Source organism: Spinacia oleracea, chromosome 4, assembly GCF_020520425.1.
Source record: "Spinacia oleracea cultivar Varoflay chromosome 4, BTI_SOV_V1, whole genome shotgun sequence".
Lineage (NCBI taxonomy): Eukaryota > Viridiplantae > Streptophyta > Magnoliopsida > Caryophyllales > Amaranthaceae > Spinacia > Spinacia oleracea.
In genome coordinates, this window is record NC_079490.1 from 123853143 (window position 1) to 123878995 (window position 25853).

Genomic DNA, 25853 nt, shown 5'->3' on the forward strand with positions numbered 1-25853 from the left:
TGAAGTTGTATCGGAAGGAATTGTGTTTTAAGAATGTGTTTGGAAAATGTGTTTAGAAAATGTCACTACTACAAAAGTAGAAATAAGTAACGCTAAATAGAGTACGGTTAAGTGAGTTAAGCATTTCACAGGATAATAGAGAACATATTTCACTGATAACAGTTCTGTGGGATAAAGAATAGGGAACGGTTAACTTACTTAACAGTTTCATATATTTTACTATAATATAAAAAATTATATTAATATGTACGTGTACGTATACAAATTAATAACATATAGAACTGTGTTTTAAATAAAGTAAGAAAGGCGTACTATATTCTCATTTAATAAAAATAAAAAACAAAATCATCTCCCAATTAAGCATTGGCGGCAGATTGTAAAACTCAAAAAGAACAAAATTCCCGCAAAACCTATTCCAAAGCCTTCCTGAAACAACCTCTCACAGAACCTAAATTCATCCCTCCCGCAAAATCCAAACCATAACCGCCCACCACCACAGTCTTCGCCGCTGCTGTATCGCCGTCGCCGCCGCTGTACCGCCTCCGCCGCCGATGTACCTCTGTTTCAATCTCTGGTGAAGTCGAGGTTCCATACTCTGATTTTTGAGGTTGGTATTCTTATTTTTGTTCTACATCTTTATCCTTCAATTAATAACGTTCTTAATTTTCAAATTGTAATGTTTTATATGGAATGCGTATTGTAAATCTTTATTGAAGAGATTTTTGTGGAAGTTATTAATTGTTGAAGTTTTGCTGCAAACTCTTTATTGAACCCTAGTTGTTGAAGTTTCTGCGTGGAAGAGATTTTTGTTGAAGTTTTTGGTTGAGAGGTTATAATGATTAATCGAATTATATTTTACCACCCGAAAACGGGAAATTAAAGAAACCGTTTTACCAATTAATCATGTGAGTTGTTTTGACTAGAAATCTGCTATTTCTACTGCTTGTTGATATGCTATTCTGCTACTGCTTTGCTCTGCTATGCTGAATCTTCTAACTGATGCTTCTGCTTTGATTTTTCTTTGCTATATGCTGCTTTGATATGCTATGCTATGCTTCACTATTCTGCTTAATTTGCTTTTGTTTTGCTTCAACAAGTTTTCTTAGTAGGGGACATACAAACTGAATTTTCTGTTAATAAGAGAAAAAAGTTGGTTTTATGTGGCAAAATTGAAAAGACAAACAAACAGGTTATCTTCTTTTTATCCCATAATAATTGTCATTTCATATACTTAAACTAGAAGTTCACTAGTTTTCCTAGTTTAACTTTTACTTGCTGATGTAAGAACGTAGCTTGCTTATCATCTATGCTACGCTTTACTATCTGCTACTTCTTATTTGCAAATGTTATCCTCTATCATTGACATACAAAAACGATACTAATAAGTTCATAATAAATTCAATTAGCATTTCCTGACCTTAATTTGAAAAAATAATTCACATTCAATAAATCTAGTAGAATTTCCGCATTTTCGGTTTTGTTTTTTTGGTTTTTTTGCACAACCCTAGGTAGAATGGGGTTGGTGATTTTTTTAATGGTTCGGTTATCTAGATAATATGATTGTAAAAATCTAGTAGTGAAATGTATTAATGTAAAACAATATAGAAATATATGATTGTAAGGAAATGTCTAGAATTATCGTAAGAAAAATTTAGTAAGAAAAATCTAGATAAATGACAAGTCTAGAAAAATCTAGAAACTAGGATACAACCATTATAAATATGTTGTATGTGCATAAATTGAGAGGTGAGAGACAAGGGTTCTATCAAAGAGATAAGTGAGAGACATGGTATCTCGCAAATATTGTTGTACAATTCTTATTAACGTAATTAATGATAAAAAGGTAATTTTGTTATATTATTAAGGTCCATCAAAACTTTCGCGTGCGTCCTCAAATTTCTATCAATTTTCTGTGCCACAACATTCCGCCTTTGTATTGCATTTTTTTAAAATATTGACTTTACAATTTTAATTATGTGTGTTTTATTTTTTAACTTAATAGTGTGTATAAATGGATCGAAGTTGGATAACAACAACAAAATTGGGTTACCTAAAATACAAAGCTGGAGTTATGGAATTCCTTACATTTGCTTTGGAAAATAACACTGAAGGTCATGATAAGTTGCCTTGTCCTTGTTATGTCTGTCATAATCTTATGCATCACAAACCTAATGTAATACTGAGCCACTTGAGTAAATGGGAATTTGATACAACATATACTTGTTGGTATCGTCATGGTGAAAAAAGGGAAGAAACTTCTGGTCATCAAAGCCATAATACTAATGAGGGTGATAGAATGGAGGACGCGAGGTATCAATTTCAGGGAGGAGTTGATGAGGATCCCGAAGTGATAGAACAACTACTGACCGATTCTGAGAAGCCTTTATACAAAGATGGTGAGCACACACAATTATCAGCTATAGTTAAGCTTTATAATGTGAAGGTGGGTTATGGTGTGACAGATCAATGTTTTACGGCGTTTCTCAAGGCGTTCAAAGCCATAATTCCCGCAGGGAATATTTTGCCGGGTGCTTCATATAAGGCAAAAAAAATGTTGCACACAACGGACTTACGTTATGAAAAAATTAATGATTGCCCTAATGATTGCATATTGTATCGAGGTGACTATGAATCTTTAAAGAATTGTCCTGAGTGCAATGTCTCGAGGTACAAGAAACAGAAGGAAGGAATTCCGGCTAAGGTGTTGTGGTACTTTCCAATAATATCAAGGTTCAAAAGAATCTCTATTATATAAGCCAGCTCATGAGGTCGTTTTTGTAAATTAACTTTTCGTGTCCCCCATCAAAAATACCAATATACCCTCCTTTAGTCGTTTATCGTGCTGACTGCTACCCTAACCCTTTCCCTCCCCCTCCCCCTCCCGTTTCTCTCTCCTCCCTCCAGTTTTCTCCTTCCTTTCTCTTCATCTTCTTCGATCTTCTTCCTCTAATCCTCTTCCACTAAATTTGAGCCGCTGAATTCCTAACAAATTCTAATTGTCTCAAACGAGATTCTATCAATTCTTCTACAAAGCTACAACCCGATTGTTCCACTTTGGAATCAAAATTAATCTCAACAATTGGTTCAACAGGCTTTGGGGCTTTTATTTGATCATCCAGAGGAAATTTTAAGGATTTGGTGAGTGAGTGATTGTCAATTCGTTTTTTAATGTTTAATTTCGCAGATTTTGTTATTTGAATTTCTTTCAAATTCAAGATTTTGTTATTTGGGGAAATCCCCAATTCGATTCGTTAATTTTTGGGAACCCTTTAATTTTGTAATCTCCAATCTCTGTTTTTTAATCTCAAATCTCTTTTTTTTTAATCTCTATCTTGCGTTATTGAATGTGTTTGATTGAAACCCTTTAATTTTGTTTGATTGAATTTTTTGATTGAAACCCTTAAATCTGTTTGATTGAAATTGTGTAGTTTGTTGGTTTGGATTATTATTCTGAAAGCATAGATTTTTGAAAGAATTTCGATGAGAAGCAACTTTTGGAGAAGGATTTGAGACTAATTTCGGTCTTCTGACGTCGAAGAATTCATCAAAGGTAATTTCTCTCTCCAGATACCCCAATTTCGAAACCCTAATTTTATGTTCCGGTAAATTGATTATGGTGTTTATTTTCAATTCGATGTTTCTCGTGATGAAGTAAGAACATGAAATTTGAATAATTAAAACAATTAGTTTCTTAGTTTTCTTAATTTTGTTAAATTGATTATATATATGAGTGCTTGAAACCCGCATTAGGATAAGGCGAATCATCATATTCACATAATCATCATGAGAAAACCAGATTCAAAAAGACAAATACATGTGATTAATCCTATCACTAAAGCCAAATACAAGATTAATGAAGTATATTTAAATGGGTAGATGGACCCTGTGGTTGAGTATTTAGATAGCGTAGCAAGTGGCATGCATTCTATTATTAGCGGTTTAATTAGCACCTTCTAATAATAGTACTTTATCGTCGTTCTTTAGCGCACTAAACATTCAAAACTAACCCACTTCCGGAAAATTAAGATCAACTTGGTGTTAGTGGTCGAAACTAATTTTGTATTATTCCATTATTTGTCAGAAGCTTAGCTGCCTACATTTCTGATCTACTACTATTTTATTCGTGTTAAGTGTTAAACTATGGACTGCCCTTTTCATATTTGGATATATCGGTATGTATAAATAAAAAAAAATATAGTTAAACATGATAATGGGTAAATATTTATTTTGATATTACTAAATTTGACTAAAATTAACTTATATAAACTTAATTGAACTTATCTATGCTGAAAAAACTTATTTGTCTGTGTAAGATGTCTGAAATAACCTATTTTTGTTGATAGTCCTGACACAAGTCAAAATATGTTTAGATAAATTGAAATTGGATTTGGAGTCGAGTAATTTACTAATTTGATTGATCAGGTACTTTGGAAGAGGAATTCTGGTGTTTGTTAACATGATGAGATGATTAAATTACGTTGTAATTAACCTAAGATCACTAATTTTGGTTTGCAGGTAAATTTTAGTTGAAAGGTGCATTGTGAAAATTTAGATAGTTTTTGGTGTGAGAAATGGCGAAAAGTAAACACATGTAATCTTGGTGGTGGGATAGCCACATTAGCCCGAAAAATTCGAAATGGCTCCAGGAAAATCTAACAGGTATAATATGATTTTTTGACTTTGTTATGATGTTGGTTGTTTAGCTTTTCGGTTTGCAAGATAACACCATAAATTTTTTATTTTTTTTTGATAAGTCAGAGTAGATTACAAACAAAGTCCTAAGCCAGAGAGACTAAGGAACAAACAACATGACAACAGTCATAGGGAAGAAAAGAGAAGAAACAAAGCCTAAACAGTGCATTTGCTCTTCCACCAAATCAGGTCATTTGTGCTAGATTGCTTAGCACATGTATGAGCTAATCTGTCAATCACACTCCTCTGAATGCATCTGATAGTAGCTGAAGGAGTAGGAACCTTCTGATTCCAGAGAGCATCATTTCTTGCTCTCCATAGATTATACACAGTAGCATTGACAGCAGTGTGTATTGCTGTCTTTTGGAATTTGCTGCACTGGCTCTTCCATTTAACCCACCTCAGCAGGCCCATATAATGTACTTTGCTAGTAGGAATATCTAGCCATTCCTCAACCCCCTGTAGACATCTTCTACTGTATTCACAGTCAAAGAAAAGGTGTGGGTGAGTTTCATCTTTTGCCTCACAAAGCAAGCATGTAGTAGTGTTACAGACCCCAATCTTATGTAGCCTTTCTCTTGTTTGCAGTCTCCCTTGGACCATCAGCCAGCAAATCACTCTAGTCTTGGGAATAGAGGCTCTATTCCACACTGCAGATCCCCAAGGGACCTTCTCATGCTGTTGAACCAACTTCTGGTATACCTTCTGGATAGAGTATTTAGGCATTTGAGCCAACTCAGCCTCACTAAACAAACCCTTTAGTTTCTCCTTCACACTACAAATCTTTCTCCAGTACCAACCACTATCAGCTTTTGGCTGATAATCCCACCAACCTGCAGTCTTAATGTAGATTGCATTGACCCATCTAACCCACATTGTGTCCTGTTTTCTAGCTATAACCCAAACATATTTCCCTAAAGCTGCAATATTCCATGCCTGAACTTGCCTTATTCCTAATCCCCCTTCCTTTTTAGGTCTGCAAACTCTATCCTAGGCAACATAACCTGGTTTAGAACAGAAGTAAGTGCCTTGCCATAAAAAGGCTCTACAGATAGCTTCAACATTTTTAAGCACATGTTTAGGAAGGATAAACACTTGAGCCCAGTAAGAGTGGATGCTTAAGAGGACTGAATTGATAAGAGTTATCCTTCCTGCAAAAGACAAGTTCCTAGAACTCCAAGTCTTGATTCTTGCCATCATTTTATCAACTAATCCTTCACAATCAGCATTAGTGATTCTTTTAAAGTAAATAGGAACCCCTAAATACCTAAAGGGAAAAGAACCCAAGGCAAACCCAGAAAAGTCCATTACCTGCTGAACTACCTCTGGTTTCATACCAGCACGTACAATACACAGCTGACTTTTGAATGTTAGCCTTCAGACCAGAAGTGTCAGAAAAAAGTTTGAAACCTTGGAGAAGCAGCTGAATAGAGTGAAACTCACCTTTGCAGCATAAGATGAGATCATCTGCAAAGCAGAGGTGAGTCAACTTTGTAGACCTACACCTTGGATGAAATTTAAAGTAGCTATCCTCACCTACCTTGTATAGAGTTCTAAACAGATATTCCATACATACTACAAACAATAAAGGAGACAAGGGATCCCCTTGTCTTAACCCCCTGCTGGAAGCAAAATATCCTTGAGCTGAACCATTTAGCATGATTGAGAATTTGGGAGTTGTAACACAAACCATGATCCAATTAACAAACTGAGCTTGAAACCCCAAGGAAAGCAGCATCTCTTCCAAGAAATCCCACTCAATTGTGTCATAAGCTTTCTGCTTATCTAATTTGATCAAGCAACCAGGTGATGCATTCTTCCTTCCATATTGTCTGACAATTTCTTGACACATCATTATGTTATGCATGATAAATCTACCATGCACAAAGGCCCCTTGATTCTCAACTATCAACATAGGTAGTACACATTTCATTCTCTCACAGAGGATTTTTGTGATGCATTTATAAATTACATTGCAACAGGATATGGGCCTGAATCCAGTAACATTTTTTGGACATTTTGTCTTGGGAATCAGAGTGATTGTAGTGGAATTAATCTCTTTTAGGAGTTTTCCAGTGTGGAAAAAGTCCAGAACAGCCTTTGTTACATCCTCCCCAACTATGTTCCAGTTTTCTCTGAAAAAATAGCTCCCAAACCCATCTGGGCCAGGGGCTTTGTCACCATTAATAGAGAACATAGCATACTTGACTTCCTCACTAGTGACAGGGGCTAATAATTGGTCTTTCTGCAGCTGTTCAAGTGTTGGACCAGCATGCACAATATCAATCATAACATGACTTCTACTAGAAGCTTTAGTGCCCAAGAGATTCTGGTAATACTCCAGAAAAGCAGCAGACACAGATGTTGGATCACACACCCACTTACCATGCATATCATGGATAGCATGCACTGTGTTATGAATAATCCGAGCTCTAATTCTTTTATGAAAGAGAGAGCTATTCTCATCTCCATCCTTTGCCCAGGCTTCTTTTTGCTTTTTGTTTCAGGAAAGAAATATAAGCAGCATGCATCAATTTATACCTCTTAGCAGCTTCAACTTTTCTATCAGCAAGCTCACTATCACCAGGTGCTAGGTGAAGATTCTTCTGACACAAATCCAAATCTTGCTTAGCTTTTTTGTCAGCAGCATGGATATCATTGAAACCTGTTCTATTCAGCTCTTTAAAAACCCCTTTCATTCTTTTTAGCTTCTGAACCACCTGATACATCAGAGTACCAACCACACCCTTTGACCAATTCACCTTGACCAAATCAGTATAGCCTTCAGCATACTTCCACATGGCAAAGTACCTAAAAGGCTTCTTTGCAATGTTATCACAGGGGTACACAGCAAGCACAATAGGACAATGATCATATTCTCCTTCAAACAAAAATCCAGCTTCAGCATTAGGATAATTCTGAAACCACAAGTCATTAGCCAGAACCCTATCAATTTTAGAAAACACCTTAGCCTCCCCTGCTTGTTTATTACTCCAAGTGTAGAAGTGTCCAGCAGCTTTAACATCTTCTAGACCACATATATCTACACAATTCCTAAAGGCAACCATTGATTGATGCCTCACAGGAGCTCCCACCCTTTCATCTATATTTAGAACACAATTAAAATCACCCAGAATTATCCAAGGCTTGTGCACACCAATACCCAAGCCACACAAATCCCTCCATAGATCTTCTTTTTCCTTGCTCTGATTAAAAGCATAGACAAAAGTACAGCAAAAATCCACACTCCCACTTTTTGGACAAACCAAACAATGAATCAATTGACTGGTAACTTTCAGAACACTAAGAGTGAAAGCATTTGGATTCCATGCTAACACAATTCTCCCTCCCTTACAGCTGCTACTGTTGGTAGTGAAACACCAACCATTGAACATATTAACATATAAGGCCCCCATTTTTGTATGAGGCACCTTCGTCTCAAGGAGACCAACTAACCCAGCTCCATGAGAGTGAATAAAAGCCTTCACCTCATTTTGCTTCCTCTGGGTGTTGACCCCCCTCACATTCCAACTAACAATCCTATCCATTGTGACCAGGAGAGTCCCCCCTCCCAGAAACAATGTTCTGCAACATCTCCTCACCTCCTACATCATCACCCCCAAGTTGATCCTCACCCCCATCATCCTCCACTGTGGAATCATCCACTGTGGCATCATCAGTGTCTAGCACCTGGAAATGGTTCACAATTGGAATAATTGGAGGTCTTTGCTCTCTCCTCCTACTAGATTGCAACACAGTTTGGAACCCACCATTCTCAGGCACCAAAACAGTTCTAGTAATTGGTGCAACAACAGGTGCAGCCTGTTGTCTAGGAACCCACATCTTTCTACTACCACCCTTCCTGCATTTTCTGGCATCATGCCCCATAGTCTTACAGACAGTTCCACTCATACTCCACATCAATCTCCACCATCACCCCCTTCTCATTTACAAACTTGAGCACCTCAGGAAATTCTTGATCTACAAGCACCTCCACCTGCACCCTAGCAAACTGCAATTTATCTCTCTTTGCAATTGCATTATCTACCCTTTTCAGTACCCCAAGCTTCCCTAATATCTTGCTCAAACTTCTCTCCCCCCAATACACGAATCCTAACCTGTGCAGTTTCACCCAAGTTGGGATAGATCTCAAATCCTCCTTTGTGAAATCCATGTCCTGAGTCCAAGGCTTCAGTACAACTGGTTTACTATCAAAAAAGGGTCGAGTCAGTTTTAGCACAGCATCTCTCTTCTCCATTGTAGAAAATCTCACCAACTATACCCCCTTTGCCCCCAATACCACCTTGTCCACCCCCATATTCCTCCAAATTCTTCGAATGAACCCTTCCATGACATGAATAGGGGGATTAGCACCCACCACATAGCACATTACAGCAGAGTTCCAATAATCAATTTCCTCCTGAATGTCCTCTAAATCAATAGTCACACAATCCCCTGTTTCCAGATTATGCACAGGTATGGATTGATTCAAAATGTTCTCAGTATTATGTGGAGTTGCTTCAGTATTAACAGTATTATGTGCAGCTATGTCAAAATCAGTGTTCAAGTTACTCCTTATATCCCCAAATTTAATCGGAGAAACAGGGTTACCTTCAATGTCATCCACCCACGCAATCGGCCTCGAGTTCGAGTGAATGTGTGATAGCCACTCAGAGAAATCCCTTCGTGCTGATGAATGGTGTTGCAGAGCCAAAAGCGACGCCGCCGGAGATAAAATATCCCCCAAACCGCCATCTCCAACATTCTGGGTATTAACAATTAGTGTCGCCAACACCTCCCTTTCCTGTTCAAGGTCCTCCAAGATTCTCGCAGATGATCCAGTAGCTTGTGTGTCACTTCCATACTTATCGAGGTTCGAATTTGTCGCCTTCATCCGAGATCTATCTTTCCTTTCCATGGCGTCACTGCTAAGCAGGAGAGAAAAACTAGAGAGAGAAACGCGCGCCCTCTTTCAGGTATAATAGTGATGGACTGATTGTTTTTACATAAATGGATGGGGTTGTGTTGGATTTTCCTGCACCCGTTTTTTGCCACAGAAGTACTAATTGTTTTTTGCCATAATATATTCATTAACATAATATTACTTTTGAATTGGAGTTGGAAGTGTTAGACTAAGAAAAAAATTTCAGTTTATTTTGATGACTAAGGATTGATAGTTGGGATAATTATTGTAGCCTTTTTTAGGTTGTTCTTCATGGTGTTGTGGAGGTGGGATATGGTTGATGAGTGTGTGTATGAAGGACGGCATCGTGTGATATACCTCCTGGATCCTAGGTATTACTTGCCTGAATTCTGCCTCTAATTTTGTTGCTACTTTTTGTTTTGGTTGATATCTTTTGATCAGTTTAGTTAAAATATATTTGTTTAGCTAAGAACGATCAGCCGAGGGCTTTTTATATTTAGAGGTTGCATATATAATTTGTTCCCTAATCTAGGAAATGCGCTTCTCAAGTTAGGTTATTGAACACATATTTAATGTTTATTGGAGTTTGATACCTTAGCTTAGTTGTCATATAGAAATTAGCCTTGACTATTCTACAAAGCTTCTGATACCGAGAAATCACTGTCTATTGGGGCTATACTACAAAGCTTGAAATTTGATACCTTAGCTTAGTTGTAATATAGAAATTCTTGGAAGTTTTATACCTTAAAGAACAAGTTTGTGTCAAAAGGATGAAGCATCTTTCTGCTATATCCTGTCATCAGCCCTTGCCCCTCAGTGGCTAATAATTGGTCCTCAATTGATTAGAAGTGCTTTCTACTTCCCTTGAGAAAAAACCCCAAAAATAAACCTGTTGGAATGTAAAGAACGTGAAACTTGCTTAAACACGCCAATGGACATGGTAAGGTAATTTAAGGTTCTATTTGACTTGTTGATAACAGTTATTCTTTGGTTGTGAATTGGTTTCCTACCTACGGGAAAGGATTTTGTTCAAAAATGATACATGAATGACCCATCTCTTACACTTTCGCTGTTTGGTAATTGCTCTAGCTTATTTTGTAATATGAACTAGACTTTTGTGCATAAACGGTCATGCTACCTTGCCCAAACTTAATTACTGTTAGGATAATTGAATAATTTATTTTAGGGCTTAAAAGGAGCTGCCTGAGGAGCATTAACATCTATCCAAGCTGATATTTTTGTCCACATTAAAGGGTTTCTTTTTTATATTGTCATAAATGGTTGATTCTCTTATTGTAGGTGATTGTTCACATACTAAAGATGTTACCTCCTGATCAAGAAAACAATATTTTGTCGCATCAAGTTCATTGTCTGGCCATGATCTTTGACCTCTACTTAAACGAGGCTTCTCAACCCTCACAAGGGAGAAAGTGTAAACTTTCTGATATGGCTCGGTCAGTGGTGGTCTCAAGGCCAGATCTTTTAGGGGAAGGGATCGGTGAAACATGATACCTTGGAAGGATATGGAATTAACTTCGGGCTATCGTTTTTTATAGATACGTGAACGCTGGCGTTATGTTTTTTTTTTCCAAAGGCTATCTTTCAGTAGCAATACTAATGTTTTTACTTAACTGTAGTAGCGTGTAATTATTATAGTATAGGTGAATCATGTTCCTGTACGTTGATCTCATCTGCGTGATTGTTACCTATCAATGTTTGATTTGTGATACTTTCTTCCTCCTATACGTGGAGTTTAGATGCATATATAACTTATGTTTATACTAGCTTTTGGTTGTTGTTGTAGCTGCTGCTATCTCTACAGGCTGCTGCTATGGCTCATGTTACTTATGCAAGTTGCTTCTATTGCTCTTGCAGTGTGGTTTGCAGGCACCTTCTTCATATTTCTGGTGTGTAGGCTCGTTCTATGTGCTTGCTGTTTGCTTTGAGTTTCTGCTGCTGTTACTTCGGTTTAGGCTGGTTTGGTTGTGCAGCTGGATGCTAATCGATCTGCTTCTTTATTTTTTGTTTTGATTATTTTCTAACTTTTGGTAATAAAGTTAGCTATTTTACCAAAAAAAATAGGGATGTATATTATTTCTTTAGATGAACTTTGTGAACAAATTTTGTGTTTTTGGCGATTAGTTGCAATGAAATAATTTAGAGTTATGATATTATCTCGAATCAAGATGGGGTGAACATAATCACCAAGTTCACGCATCGCGTGCATAGAAGACTAGTGTATTCAGATGCAGGAGATGCAGAGAAGTTAACATGGCATAAATTTGGTCGGAAAAAAGATGATGGGTTACTAAGACACCCAGCTGACTCTCCGCAATGGAAATTTATTGATGGAAAATTCAGTGATATTGGTAAAGAAGAATGAAACCTACGCCTTGGATTGTCTACTGATGGTATGAATCCATATGGTTCTCTTAGTAGAAGCCATAGTACTTGGCCGGTCATGTTGGTGACGTACAATTTATCTTCTTCCATGTGTATGAAAAGAAAGTATATTATCTTGTCAATGCTTATTTCTGGGCCAAAACAACCGGGAAATGACATCGATGTGTACTTGGCACCTCTTATTGACGATTTAAAGTTGTTGTGGGAGAAAGGTGTCGAAGTATTCGATGCTAGTCGGAATGAAATGTTCAATTTAAGAGCCATGTTGTTCTGCACTATCCAAGATTATCCAGTGTATGGTAATCTTTCTTGTTATACCGTGAAAATGGAATGTGCCTGTCCTATATATGAAGATGGTTTGAAGGGAAAGTGGTTATCAGCATCGAGAAAGCATGTCTACTTTGATCATCGTCCATTTCTTCCTCGTGATCATCAATACCGCAAATTGGAAAAGGCGTTTAATGGGGAACAAAATTTTGAAAGTTGCCCAAAAGTCTTTACTAGCCAAGAAGTGTTTGAAAAGGTAAAAGACATTAAAATTACATTTGTCAAGTTGAACAAAAATAAAGATGCCCTTCCTAAACAGGGATACGAAAAGTGTTCCGATTTTTGGCGTCTTCCTTATTGGAGATTTTTATTTGTGCGACATTCTCTAGATATGATGCATATCGAAAAAAATGTGTTTGATAGTCTGATTGGCACATTATTGAATATTGATAAGAAGACAAAAGATGGTCCTAAGGATCGAGATGACTTGAAGGAATGGAATATTAGAAATGAGTTACATGTTGTTGAGGAGACCGAAAAACGAAAGTACTTACCCCCTGCTGCCTATACATTGTCCAAAAAGGAGAAAGTCGAGCTTTGTTCTTCCTTAGCTGGAGTTAAAGTGCCTGAGGGTTATTCTTCAAACATTTCTTCGCTTGTTTCAATGGAGAATTTGAAACTCGTGGGGCTGAAGTCTCATGATTGCCATGTTCTGATGGAAGATTTCTTACCTATTGCGATTCGTTCAATTTTCCCTAAAAATGTACGGTATACCATTATTAGGTTATGTTGTTTCTTCAAGGCAATATACAGTAAAGTCATTAATCCTAAAGAATTGGATTCTTTAGAGATTGAAATTGCCGTCATTTTGTGCCAGTTGGAGATGTATTTTCCCCCGTCTTTTTTTGATATCATGATGCATTTGCCTATTCACTTAATAAGAGAGATAAGATTTTGTGGTCCTGTGCACATGAGAGCTCAATGGGCCTTTGAAAGGCAAATGAAAACCTATAAGGGATGTGTTAAGAATGCTTATCGACCTGAGGCTTGTATCGCTAAGAAAATGTTTTATGAGTTATCTATGGAATATTGTCTTGAACATATAGATCATGTGAAGACAGTAGGGCTTCCTACTTCTCGACACAGTGGTCGATTTGATGGTATGGGAACTATAGGCCGTAGAGATCATGACATGTCTCTTGACAAGTGGCACATGGCCCACACATATATCCTTTTTAATGAAAATGAAGTTGCACCGTATGTCAACCGACACATGTATTTCTTGAAGGCGCGAAACCGAAAGGCTAATCCGAAAGCATTAGCTACAGAACATAGTAAATCATTTCGTTTTTGGTTCAAAGATCAAGTAATGAAAGAACAACCTGTTTCTGAGAGACTTAGGAGTTTGTGCTATGGTCCTGATTTCCGTGCCTCATTTTTCTCTGCATATGTTGTTAATGGTTGTACATTCTATACGCGGGACCAAGATGATAAAAGTACTATGCAAAACAGTGGGGTATCTCTCGAAGCTGAAGCAATGTATTTTTCAAGTTCTAAAGACAATCGTCCTGTCTATAGTAAAATGCAATACTATGGGGTAATAGATGAGATTTGTGAGTTGCATTATATGGGCTTTTCAATAGCTGTGTTTGGTTGTAAATGGGCTGACAATAACAATAACATTATATGTGATGGCTTAGGGCAAATTTCAATGAATCTTAATAAACTTGGCAGTGAGGGCGATCCTTATATTTTAGCTAGTCAAGCAAAACAGGTGTTTTATATGACTGACCCACTTGATAAAACAAGGTCGGTCGTTATAGCAACGAAACCTCGATATGCCATTGATGACCATGATGATAATATTGTGTCCGAGGAAAGGTCTTCCACTAGTGAGGTAGCTAATGTGAATGATAGTACTGATGATTCATCGATATATGTCCGTAGTGACCATGAAGAAGGAATTTGGTTTGAAGATGAAACTTGTAATGCAAATCGAAAAAAAAGCGTCGTCGTACAGGTTGTTGTGAATCAATTAATAAACTTACTAACTTACTAATTTGATGCCTAATTTTAATATCAAATGCTTATATTTATCTTAATATAGTGCTTTAGTTATGTTATCTAATGAACTGTGTATGTTTGTAGGTTGATGGCAAGAAAGAAAAAGCGAGCAAGTTTCCCTCGAGATGAAGAGGCTTCGATTGAATGTGAGAATCGCAGGGGTCGTACGGTGCTTAAAATAGTTGGAAATGCAATTCGTAAGGGCATTAAACTCCCCTTAGAATGGAATCGCAACAAAGTGCCGGTTGGGGATAACAAAGATTACTTCGCCTCTTACATTGGTGTTGTTGTTCGTGAACGAGTGAATATCAATTATACTCCGTGGGATGAAGTTCATAAAGAAGTCATCAATGAAGTTTATGACTATATTACAGTAAGAAAGATATCACTTCTAGTTTTTTTTTCTCCCATTTGAATTTCGCTTTTTTTTTCTTCCTGCTTTTTCAATTGCGATGCAGTTTTTTTTTTAGTTTAATTGCTTAATTGTTTAATCAGTAAACTGCATATGTAAATGTGCAAATCGTCTTGAGATTCTGACGTTACTACAAAGGTTTTGATCTAGATAGGAGGTTCAAAAGCTGTAAATTCAGATTCGTTTGCCTTTTTTGTGGGTTATTTGGTGAATCTGTGAACACCTGTTCTTTGAATTTCCTGTTGTTGGCTCAGTAGCTGAACCATTCTGACTAACACCCATTGTTGGCTCAGTAGCTGAACCATTCAAGGGTTTAATAACCACAAATCAATAGAACAAACTAAAATTGTGTGACCCAGACAAACTGACTCTATCAGATCCAAAACTGAACAAAATGATTCATCACCCAACATATGACCTATTCTGCTGGATTTCAAGAGTAGAAATGTCTGTAACTTTCTGACTAGAAATCTTCTTTGGGAGAGACTTATTCAATGTGAGGCTAACATTTTGGTATCCAATTTGAACACAAAAATCCTATTAATCAAATGTATGCATTAGTAAATGTCTGTAAAGTCAGAGTGTGTGCTCTGGAATTTCCAGAATAATCTTCCATGAGTGTTTGTCTTCTGGTTTACATTTTTAAACTACAGTTCTTTAAATGAAGCCAAAACAAAAAATAAACTACTATTTTTAAAGTGTCCAGAAATGGCAGGATAGTTTTCCCTAAACGATAAAAATTTGCAAGTCCTGCAATGATGCTTTTATTGTTATATCATATCATATGCTGGAACTTGGTGAAGAGGCCTTAATAAAGTGTTCCTAACATCAGGTCTAAAACAAACCTTAATGGGGGTGTTTCAGGCTTAATTCTTCAACTTATCTGTTACAATGGTGCAGAATATTGGAATGATTATACCCTAATTACTAGTTGCACAGCGAGATAGTAAATTTACCAGTTTCATTGCCAAAAAGAAATTTACTAGTTTTTGTTAATAGAAAGTGTTCCTACAGTCCTGCTGAAAGGCCCAGCAGCCAGCGATAAAGAACTTTTTTTTTTTTGACAGATGTGAAAGAGGAGGTTAACTCCCATTGCTCCTATTACAGATATCTAGGCAATGCAAATCTTTCGTACTAAGATAGATTTTGTTCAGGATATTTCTTCCATCAGCACTTGGTTCAACCTTCCCAATGAGAATGTTAGTTATTTTCGTGCTCAAAGGTCTAATTATCAGGTGCCTCGAATTCCTTGTTTTGGCTTCAGAAATCCCCTGAGAACAACCTTTAACCCTGCTTGTTCCTTGCTGCTACAGAACACTTTGAGGCTTCCTATATCCTGTTCTCTTGAGTTGACTTGCCATCTAATCTTTCCTTCTTCTTTTCCTTTGAGCTCACCATGTGTGTCAATCACTTTCCTTTCAAATTCATTACGATCTCTGATAAGATGGCGGACGTTTTGATTCTGGGCTTGGAGTTTTCTCTCAAATCCTGGTGGTTCCTCCAGATTCTTGTGACTTTCAAAACCCGGTTGTTCCATAGGTTCTTCACTCCGTTTCCTGTTCTTTCCGTACATCATCTTTTCTGTACTTATCACTTCTAGTGTGTAATCATTTTCTAGCCTCTCCATTATGCTCCTTGCGTTACACTTCTTGTTGTTGAATGTTATATCATTTATCATGCACCAAATTGCCCACATAGTTGCAGTGAAGTATCTTTTTGATAAAGAACTTTCAGATGAACCCTTTAGTAACACAAAAACTTAGTACTCAACCTATGGTAGTAAATCTAGTGACACTCTTCCTTTGTAACTTCTAATATTTTAAGCCTCTTCCTTTGTCACTTCTATTTTATTTAAGCCTCTTCCTTTGTAACTTCTATATTTTTCCCCTTTTTAAAGAAGGAGGGTGGAATGGTGGGTCGAGATGGGTTTAGAAATTAACATAATGAACCAAGTAACTAACCACTGTTTGGAAATTCTGAATTGACAAATTGCTCCCTGTAATCTTTAAAGACAGTAGACTGAGAATAATATTTTGAGTATCATATCCGAGTCTTAGCATCTTTCATTTCTATTTCCAACGTAATTCTACAAATCTCCATTTTAAGCAGACAACAAATAAAAAGGATATGATCTCCAGAAAAGCTACAGTCATTTCATGTACTACTCAATTATCACTCTACGGAAACAATATTACTCATGTGGATAACTGTTATAGTGTTAGCAGTAGGAAAATGTTCTCTCAGATAATAATCCCACACAAGCATGCATATGGAGTACAGCCTACTGAGAAGATCTCAAAATTTTATTGTTCTCAGATATGAGGATGAAGTAGGAGACTTGAGACTAATCCAATTCCACGCAGATAATAACTCTCTCGAAAGGCCATCTAATCCACGCAGATATAGGTCAAACTGGAAAGAATGATCAGATATACCAGTAGGGAAGTACAATTATCAACATATTCACATCCTACCATAAATGGATGCATCTCTTCAGTGTACATAAAATTCGATTTTATGAACAAACTTCCTTATCTGCTTATGACTCACTAGGTGATACTTACGAAATAGTTTACCATTTTCTTAATGCCCATCCACTCCCACTAATAAATAATAATCAATTAGTGAAAGCATCCATTTTGCAGAAATGCTTTCCGCTACCTTAATTAGTTACTATCTTGCTGTGCAGCTAGTAAACTGGTAAAGCATCAGACATTATGATTTAGTCTATGAGCATTGTGATTGGTGTTGGAGTTAAAGTGAAAGAAGAAGTTTACCTTTTCTCTGTATTCGCAAGCATGATTCTCAACAATAAGTATATTCAGGATAACTTTCTCTTGAATTTGAAGAAGGGATTCATAGTGCCCGAAGAACGTAGAAGTTACGTATTAGGGCGAGCTTCAATTTGGTGGAGATGTTTCAAGGCTAGATTAAGGAAAGTCTTCATGTACGACTCCAAGGGAGAGAATGAAAATGTGATAATAAGGACTCCACCTTCGTTGTATGGATGGATAACGCAAACTGATTGGGACAACTTCATTGCAACATATACTGATCCTAAGTTCAAGGTACTTTCAATAATCCATGTCAATGCATAGTTACTGAACATTCAAATGAATTTTGTGCACTAACTGTTATGTACATCATATGTATAGGAACTAAGTGACTTGAATTCAGAAAGGGCAAAAATGAATACTTCAAGATATCGTGGAGGTCGAAAAGGGTACTTGTATTATGAAGCAGAGATTGTAAGTTCAGAACGATCACATATAGTCTAACACTGAAAACTTAATTATACATATGATTCTTATGATTATGATTATTATTTTGTATTCTTAGGCTGACGAGCTTCAGAAACAAGGAATCCAAGTCGCTGATGTGCCTCGACATCTGGTTTGGGTAAGAGCCTACTCTAGAGAAGAAAATGGTGTGATAACCTTTGAAAATCCCGTCGATTTGGAAATAGCTAAAGCAATTGTGAGAATATATTTATATATAAATCAAATTAAACATTTTGCTGTCACTATTATGCTAACTTGATCTGGTTGCTCATTTTTAATGTCAGGAAGTATTAGAGGCTCAACAAATCCAAGGAGAAATTAATGCCATTGGCCGAAATGATATCCTAGCAAGAGCACTTAAGACTCCTGAACATGGAGGTTGTGTTAGAGGTGTCGGATCAGGTGTTACCAATAAGCAATACTTTGGTTACAACAAACCCACACCATCTAGTAAATTGCGTTCCGAACTCAATGGTGTCAAATCAAAATTAATTTTTATGAAAAACACTCAGGATTTGTTGTTAAATTACTTAATGTCTATTGGTCAGCTCAACCAAGACCAATTGAAACAATTTGGTGATGGTGGTGGTATCCAAGGGTTAGGGTTCGGGGGTGCCAAGTCTGCCCACTTTCATGGTACGAATGGCCAAGCACTTCAAGGTGCCTGTTTCCAACTATCCTTAAAACAGAATACAGTGCAACAACAAGAAGATGGTGCTTGGCCTGAGCATGAGAATGTGCCTGACAGCAATCAAGTTAGTCGTCGTTTAGAGGGTGTCTAAGAGGGTGGTTTTGGTGGCAGTCAAGGCCGGATTGGGTGGTATGTTAGGGGAGTACAAGTGACCAAAGACTGCAAGGTGCCAACTTTCAGCTTGCCTCAAAACAGAATAAAGTTCAAGTTCCAGAAGTCTAAACTGTGGTGTACCATGTTGCTTGGCCCGATCTAGAGAAAGAATACGTGCCTGAAACTGAGTTTGTACTTTCTACCGAGCAAGTCAATGATCAACCATTTCCCCAGGTAACATTATTTTGTTAGTTAAATTGATCTAGTTATCATGCCAGGTTAATCTACAAGCTTTAAAACCCGTTAATCTATAAAGTTGCTGTTGCTCACAATTATCCATACCCGCAAAATAAACAGGTAGAAACTGAAATCCTAAAGAAATAAATGATTTGAACAGATCAACTGGTCAGAACTGAACTGATAAGAGAACTGACCTGATCAAAATTGATCAGAACATAACTGATCAGAACTGATCAGAACTGATTAGAACTGATCAGAACTGATGCAAATCAACTAACATATCAAGTGATTAACAGAAATCCTAAAGACATAACTGATCTGAACAGAACAGGTCAGAACTGATCTGATCAGAGAGTAGATGTGACTCCGTAGCAGAGTAAACCTCTAAATGCAAATACAAATAACATGTTTTACTTATATGTTCTTTATGATTAGGGTGTTAGCAGTTTATATTCCTTGGCGGTTGAGAATGACAAAGGTGTCCATATAGTTGCCGTCGGAGAAGTGTATGTTGGTAGGGAAGGAGAAGTGGTCAAGAATCATTTCAAACCCATGCCTAGCGGTCATTATCGAGTTTGTATTAAAGAAGATATCAACTCAAGTGCGAAATTGCCACGTCCTGACGGGGAAATAAAATTTGTTTTCAAAGCTCTGGTAGATTTTTAATATGGCCTGCTCATTTGGTTTTTCCGTTAAAGAAGGTACGTTATTGAAATTTTATTCGTTACATATCACAGTACTTATTTATTTCATTCAGCCTGTAGTTTTTACATACCTTTTATTTATCTTTTTTTTTCGTGTTAATGTATAACAAGGCTGCTGATAAACAAATAACAAAGGAATTCTCCGCGCCATCTCCAAGCTCGCCATCATCACAGTCATCATGCACTCGAAAGTATACGATCACTCCAACTGATAGGTTAAAGTTGACTTCTAATTTGGTTAAAGTTTTCAAGGATGTAGCTATTGGAATGAAAAAGAGCGGAAAACGAAAACCTTCACGATCCTAGCTAAAGTGTTCCTAAATGAGCAATGTGTTAGCCTTGATTATGAAGACATCCTTGATTGGTGATTTCAAGGAGAGATAAGATCATCTCACATGTTGATTTTAATGATGTAAGTGTGTTGTACGCTTTCTGATTCGAAGTAAATGTATATATTGGTTTCTAAAAAATGATTTAATTGTTTTTTGACATGCAAGGCATCTGAGTGAGATGGTTCTCAAAGATGGCATCTCTAGGCTATATGGATTTTGTGACTGCACCTATCTATCCCCGCTAAGACGTGTGGAAAAAGAAGATGATCGATGTGACTATTTATATAGGGTATTTGCGTGCAATGATGGAAAAAATAAATATCAACTATTCTTCTTGCCCTATATAGAAGAGTAAGTGATTTCTTCAGCTAATATTTTAATCAGTACTCTACAACAGAAACAATAGTATCTATAATCACAGTACCTGACCATACATCCCCGGACAAAGTGATATTTGTTTTTGTTTTTGTGTGTGTAGTCGGGATTGGATGTTGGTTGTTATTTGTCCATGGATTGCATTGGTTCAGTGGTTAGATCCACTTGGAGCACAAAATGAACCTCCCGAATTTGCTCAAACAATAATCAACAGGTATGTACTAAATTACTTATTTTGTCATATATTTTTCCTATTGTAGTATATTGAAATTACATAACTAAACTATTAACAATTACTTAGGGAAATCATCAAATTTAGCGCGGAATACCGAAAGGATATCCCAAAAATAAAGAAGAACCCTTTCATTACGTGGCAAAAAATTGAGGTATAATTACAATTTCGTAACAATACTAGTTTGTTAATACGTTGTATTCTTAGGTGCTTAATTATGATGTAAACTTTCTTGTGTAATAGTGCCCTCGGCAACCTCCATGCTCCAAGGAAAGTGGATATTATGTTGGTCGCTACATGATTAAAACAATAGCTTTGAGGCAAATGTTCATTCCTGAAAAGGTATTGCTTGCTTCTGATGCATTGAAACTCATGCTTAATTTTTATTCTAGAATCAATTGCATCGAAACTCTCTTCCTATTTCTACTACATTTGCAGTATTTGAAGTATTTATGGGGTCTTTGGATTGTTTGCTGGATTTTGTTTTATTCTAGAATAAAGCACTGTTGTTTGGATGTGGACAATGTGCTTGGCTTTTAATGTCTGACATCTTTTCTGAAATAGCAAATTTAGGGGCCATTCTTTTCAGCTTATGTGAAATCAAATTAGTTCCATTAAAATTAGTTGATCATGTGATAAAAGCATTAGTGAATTAGCAATAGTCAATATTAAGGTGGGAATTTTCCGAAATTGAGGAACTGAAGATCTCTAGATGGTTCATTTGGTAATTAGTAATTCGGATTTCATAAGTTAATCGTCTGGTGTAGTTGCATTTGTCCACAAGGTAGTTTGGCTACTGTCACTAGTGGTCTTTGCTGCTGTCATTTGATTAGTTGTTTTCATTACTTTCCTACAAGTTTGTTCCTAAAATACAATTGAAGCGTTTTAAAAAAACCAAATATGGCAAAGTTGTAACTATATTTTTCCATGGAGAACATAAACTTAATCATAGAAACATGATGAGGTTTGTATGACTAGCAATATGTCTTCCAGTTCTGAAATGTAATTTGCAACCAAATTTCCTAGTCTATATTACGATCAGTAAGAGTGAAGTAAGAAAGCTATGATTTCTTGTTGACATCATAAATATCATGATAGACTTGTAGCACACCATTCCTTCAGCAAAAGCCGTGGGCAAAGTGGAACTTGAATCGTAAGCACAGCATGACTATGACAGGTAAGCTCACTGTGATACAGAATAGTAGAACACTGGTATATTGTGATATTAGAAACTCTATTCCATGATTTAGTATTCAGGGTTCTTGTACTAGTGATTCTCCTGTAAATCTCCTTCAGTCCATCCTCTTCTCCCAAGTTCCATCAAAGTGAAAAAAGCCAACAGCTACTTAAGTAGCAATAGACTCAAGAGCTTGCACATAGTTCATATGCCATTGATGGATAAGATACGATCAAAGAGGGCTATTATAGCTCTCTTATATCACATTTGGACTTGACACTATCAAACTTGATGCTGACCAAGATTGTTCATACGGGGGAATGTTTCACGCACTCAAAGCTCAGCTCATGTTTTGCTTACCTCCTGCCTTGGTTAGCAGTGAACTAAAAGTACCCAGTTTTGTAACAAAAAAAAAAAAAACATAGGGCCAGATTTTCATTTTGGATTATGAAATCAAAAGGTGTTATTTTCCAATGTTTATAATTTTGTTCGACCACATTAAGACAGATTTGTGGGACTGGGAGGTGTAATCACAATTTCTGGTGTTGCTTGCATTAAGAGTTTAAGGAAATATATATATTTTTCATATGGGGTCTCTAGCAGCGAACTTCTCCCCTGCGGTGATGTCTACTTTATATTGTAGATACACATAAAAACCCCAGGGTAAGCTTCTGTTGCATACAGTAAATATCTAGTTTAAATTTTGTGGTTTCTTGAATAATTTAGATGTCAATGGCCGGCATGGGTTAAACTAAGTGGGAAGGTGTAGATGGAAATTACTAGCATATTCTTTAAAGATAAGAAGTCATAAAGGGATACCTAAATATCCTTTTACAACCATTTTTTTGGCTCAAGGACCACACTTTTTTGCTCCAGGTTGGTTTTTGTGCATTCGATAGACCACAGTTTTTGCTCCATGTCAGTTTGTGAACTGGTAGAAGAAGAGTACTTCTATTAGAGTTTTTTGTGATCACAAACTCAGGAAACTCCAATTACCCCGCTTCAATTGAAAACAACCTCTCTGCAGTTGCAGGGGTAAGGTTGTGTACGTCCGACCACCCCTTACCCCGCTTTTTGCGGGAGCCTCTTTGAGGCAATGGGGTAATGATAATGATAATGATAATGATGAGACTTTCTTAATCAGTTTCATTGGACTGATGGAGTGGATTAAGTTTTATCTAATGTATTTGCAAGAGTTATACTGTAATAAATACTGACCATATAAATAGTTGTCTTGTAGTATTTTGCCAAAACTCTCACGTATTCTCAAACTACGATTGACAAGCTAAGGGAGAGGTGGAACTCATATGTTACTGAATATCCCCAACCAAATAACGATGAATATGAAGATGATGATGATGATGATCTAGTGTGACTTAAGCTAGCTCATCAAGGAGATGGTTGTTGTTGTTCCTGCTGCAGACGCTGTTGTTGCTGCAGTCTGTTCCTGCTGCAGACGTTGCTGTTGCTGTTGAGTTCTTGCGGTTGTTGTCTGTTGCTGTTCAGTTCGTGATGTTGTTGTTGAGTTCCTGCGGTTGTTGTTGGGTTTTTTTTTTCTTTTTTTTTTCTTTTTTTTACAGTGATATTGGATATTTTTTTTAAAGTGATTTTTAATTCTATTTTATCAATGAATAATAGGATTTTGTTATTGAATGAACAATATTATTTTGTTATTGAATGGAATGGTTTTTGGAAAGATCGTGTCGATATCATTTTTATTTTATCGTTTCAGATTTGGTTTACATACTAGAATCGTAATATCCTCTTTTTAAATAATATTAATAAAAATTGCGTGGGCTGTTTCTAAATAATATAAAAAAAAGGGGTAGAAAATAGAACGGTTGTGTAAGGAAACAACTTTATATCTTAATATTAAACATGAAGTAAGTACTCCTATGTACGAAAGATGCTCTGTATCTCAATATTTAATAGGAAGAATAGAGGACGGTTATGTACGGAAGGCGCGCTTCATTATAGAGTATAGGAGACGGTTATGTACGTTAACCGTTCTATATTCCTTCTTCATTTCCTGATTTTAAGAAGGGAATAGAGGACGCTTATCTCTTATTACTATACTTTATAACTAGGTATATAAAACGCTTCTTTTACCCGTTTTATAAACTTTATAGCGCGTTGAGTTGGAGAACGCCTCTAAGGCGTCCTATAAAGTGTATTTCAACAGTACTCTATGCCCTTTTTTGTAGTAGTGTGTGTTTAGGAACTGAAAAGGCTTTTGAACTTTGCTTCACTTGATCCCGACCTTGTATTTAAATTAGCTTTGAAGGCCTTAGAGCCAAATAAAGAGTTATTGTGTTAAATTCCACTTGAACATGCTTTGCTTTGAATTGGCACATTTGGAATAAAGACCACAACAACGGAATTTTGAATTTTGAGTTTGATTTTTTAGGATCCCCTTAATTGAGGAAATTTTGAATTTTTTTGTATTAAAGTGGCCGGGCCTCGTAATGAGGTTTCCTACGTGTCCCGTTAAGGAATCAGGCCTGCCGTAGTTCTAACCTTACAAGACTTTTGAATTGGATTTTGAATTTGAACATAGAACTTAGACAAAGAACTTCTTGAGTTGATCGAGGCTTGTAAGGGATCGGAATTCTGTTCCATCGACATCTGTTAATTCGACTGCTCCCCCGGAGAGGATTTTCTTGACAATGTATGGTCCTGCCCAGTTGGGTTTGAATTTTCCCCTTGGGTCCATGACGCTCTTGCGAAGGGCTTTCAGGACAAGCTCGCCTTCCTTTTGTTGAAATGTCTGGCCACTCGGCGCTGATAGACTTGTACATGGTGAACAACTTGAAGTTGACGCTCATCGAGCATGATTAACTCATCATATTTTGCTTGTACCCATGCAACTTCTGGGATTTTGCTTTCGAGGACTATCCTTAGAGAAGGTATCTCTAGCTCGATAGGTTGTACTGCCTCCATTCCATAGACCAATGAGAATGGGGTTGCACCAGTTGAAGTGCGGATTGAAGTTCGATATCCCCACAATGCGAAATGCAGCTTCTGGGGCCAGTCTTTGTAATTGGTTGTCATTTTCATGATGATGGTCTTGACATTCTTGTTGGCTGCTTCGACTGCCTCATTAGTTTGCGGGCGATATGGCGAAGAACGATGATGTTGGATTTTGTACTCGGTGAATAGATCTTCACACTCTCCTTGAAAGTGGGTTCCCTGGTCACTAATGAACTCGTGAGGAACTCCGTATCTACATATGATGTTTTCTTGTATGAACTGGGCCACTTGCTTGGAACCCAACATTTTGAATGATCTAGCCTCGACCCACTTAGTGAAATAGTCGATGGCGACCAGTATGAACTCATGACCCCCGCTGCGTGTTGGAGTGATTTTGCCAATGACGTCGATACCCCAAGCTGAGAATGGCCATGGTGATGACTGAGAATATAGCAAGAATGGGGGAATGTGCTTTAGATTTGCACACTTTTGGCAGGTAGGACATTTCTTGACAAAGAAGTAACAATCCCGTTCGAGGGTAGTCCAGTAATATCGAGCCCCGATGACTTTGACAGCCAACATTTTCCCATTCATGTGGTTACCACAGACTCCGGCATGTACGGTGTCCATGACTCTTTGAGCTTCCTGCTTGTCAACACATCGGAGATTGGGGCCGCTAGGGGACCTCTTGTATAGAACGCCGCCTTCTATGACGAAATGGGCTGATTGTAATCGTAAAGCCCTTTGACTCTTGCTTGAAAAGTGCGGGGGATATTCGGAGTTTTGCAAATACCTTTGAATGTCTGTAAACCAAGGCTCCTCTCTGTCAGGCTCGTGGTCTTCAATAGCATGGACATATGCTGCTTCTTGACGCGTTTTAATTGTAAGTGGCATTTCAGCCTTGCCATTTGGAATGTTGATAATTGAGGCCAGCTTTGCTAGTGCGTCAGCGAATTGATTTTCCTCTCTCGGGAGGTATGTATAGCGAAGCTCTTC

At 37.2% G+C, this 25853-nt stretch overlaps 4 protein-coding genes across 4 annotated transcripts; 2 read left to right on the forward strand and 2 right to left on the reverse strand.

Annotated features, from left to right (window-relative positions):
- Nucleotides 1–4848: 4848 nt before the first annotated feature.
- LOC130471852 (uncharacterized) lies at nucleotides 4849–5568 on the reverse strand. The gene has a single exon (XM_056842178.1). It carries the CDS (start codon nucleotides 5566–5568, stop codon nucleotides 4849–4851), a length of 720 nt encoding a protein of 239 aa, XP_056698156.1.
- A 114-nt stretch (nucleotides 5569–5682) lies between these two features.
- LOC110794916 (uncharacterized) lies at nucleotides 5683–8108 on the reverse strand. The gene is made up of 4 exons (XM_056842180.1): nucleotides 7234–8108; nucleotides 7078–7186; nucleotides 6004–7021; nucleotides 5683–5906 (listed from the first exon to the last, which is right to left on the reverse strand). The coding sequence occupies exons 1-4, from the start codon at nucleotides 8106–8108 to the stop codon at nucleotides 5683–5685; spliced, it is 2226 nt and encodes a 741-aa protein (XP_056698158.1).
- Nucleotides 8109–12029: 3921 nt separating this feature from the next.
- Nucleotides 12030–14479, forward strand: LOC110794915 (uncharacterized). The gene is made up of 2 exons (XM_056842181.1): nucleotides 12030–14306; nucleotides 14435–14479. The coding sequence occupies exons 1-2, from the start codon at nucleotides 12030–12032 to the stop codon at nucleotides 14477–14479; spliced, it is 2322 nt and encodes a 773-aa protein (XP_056698159.1).
- Nucleotides 14480–18334: 3855 nt separating this feature from the next.
- Nucleotides 18335–23489, forward strand: LOC130471853 (uncharacterized). Its single transcript, XM_056842182.1, has 10 exons — nucleotides 18335–19061; nucleotides 19503–19768; nucleotides 19883–20183; nucleotides 20269–20454; nucleotides 20582–20692; nucleotides 20780–20864; nucleotides 20954–21178; nucleotides 23128–23256; nucleotides 23310–23392; nucleotides 23468–23489. Exons 3-10 carry the CDS (start codon nucleotides 20167–20169, stop codon nucleotides 23487–23489), a joined length of 858 nt encoding a protein of 285 aa, XP_056698160.1. The 5' UTR covers nucleotides 18335–19061; nucleotides 19503–19768; nucleotides 19883–20166.
- The last annotated feature ends 2364 nt before the right edge of the window (nucleotides 23490–25853 follow it).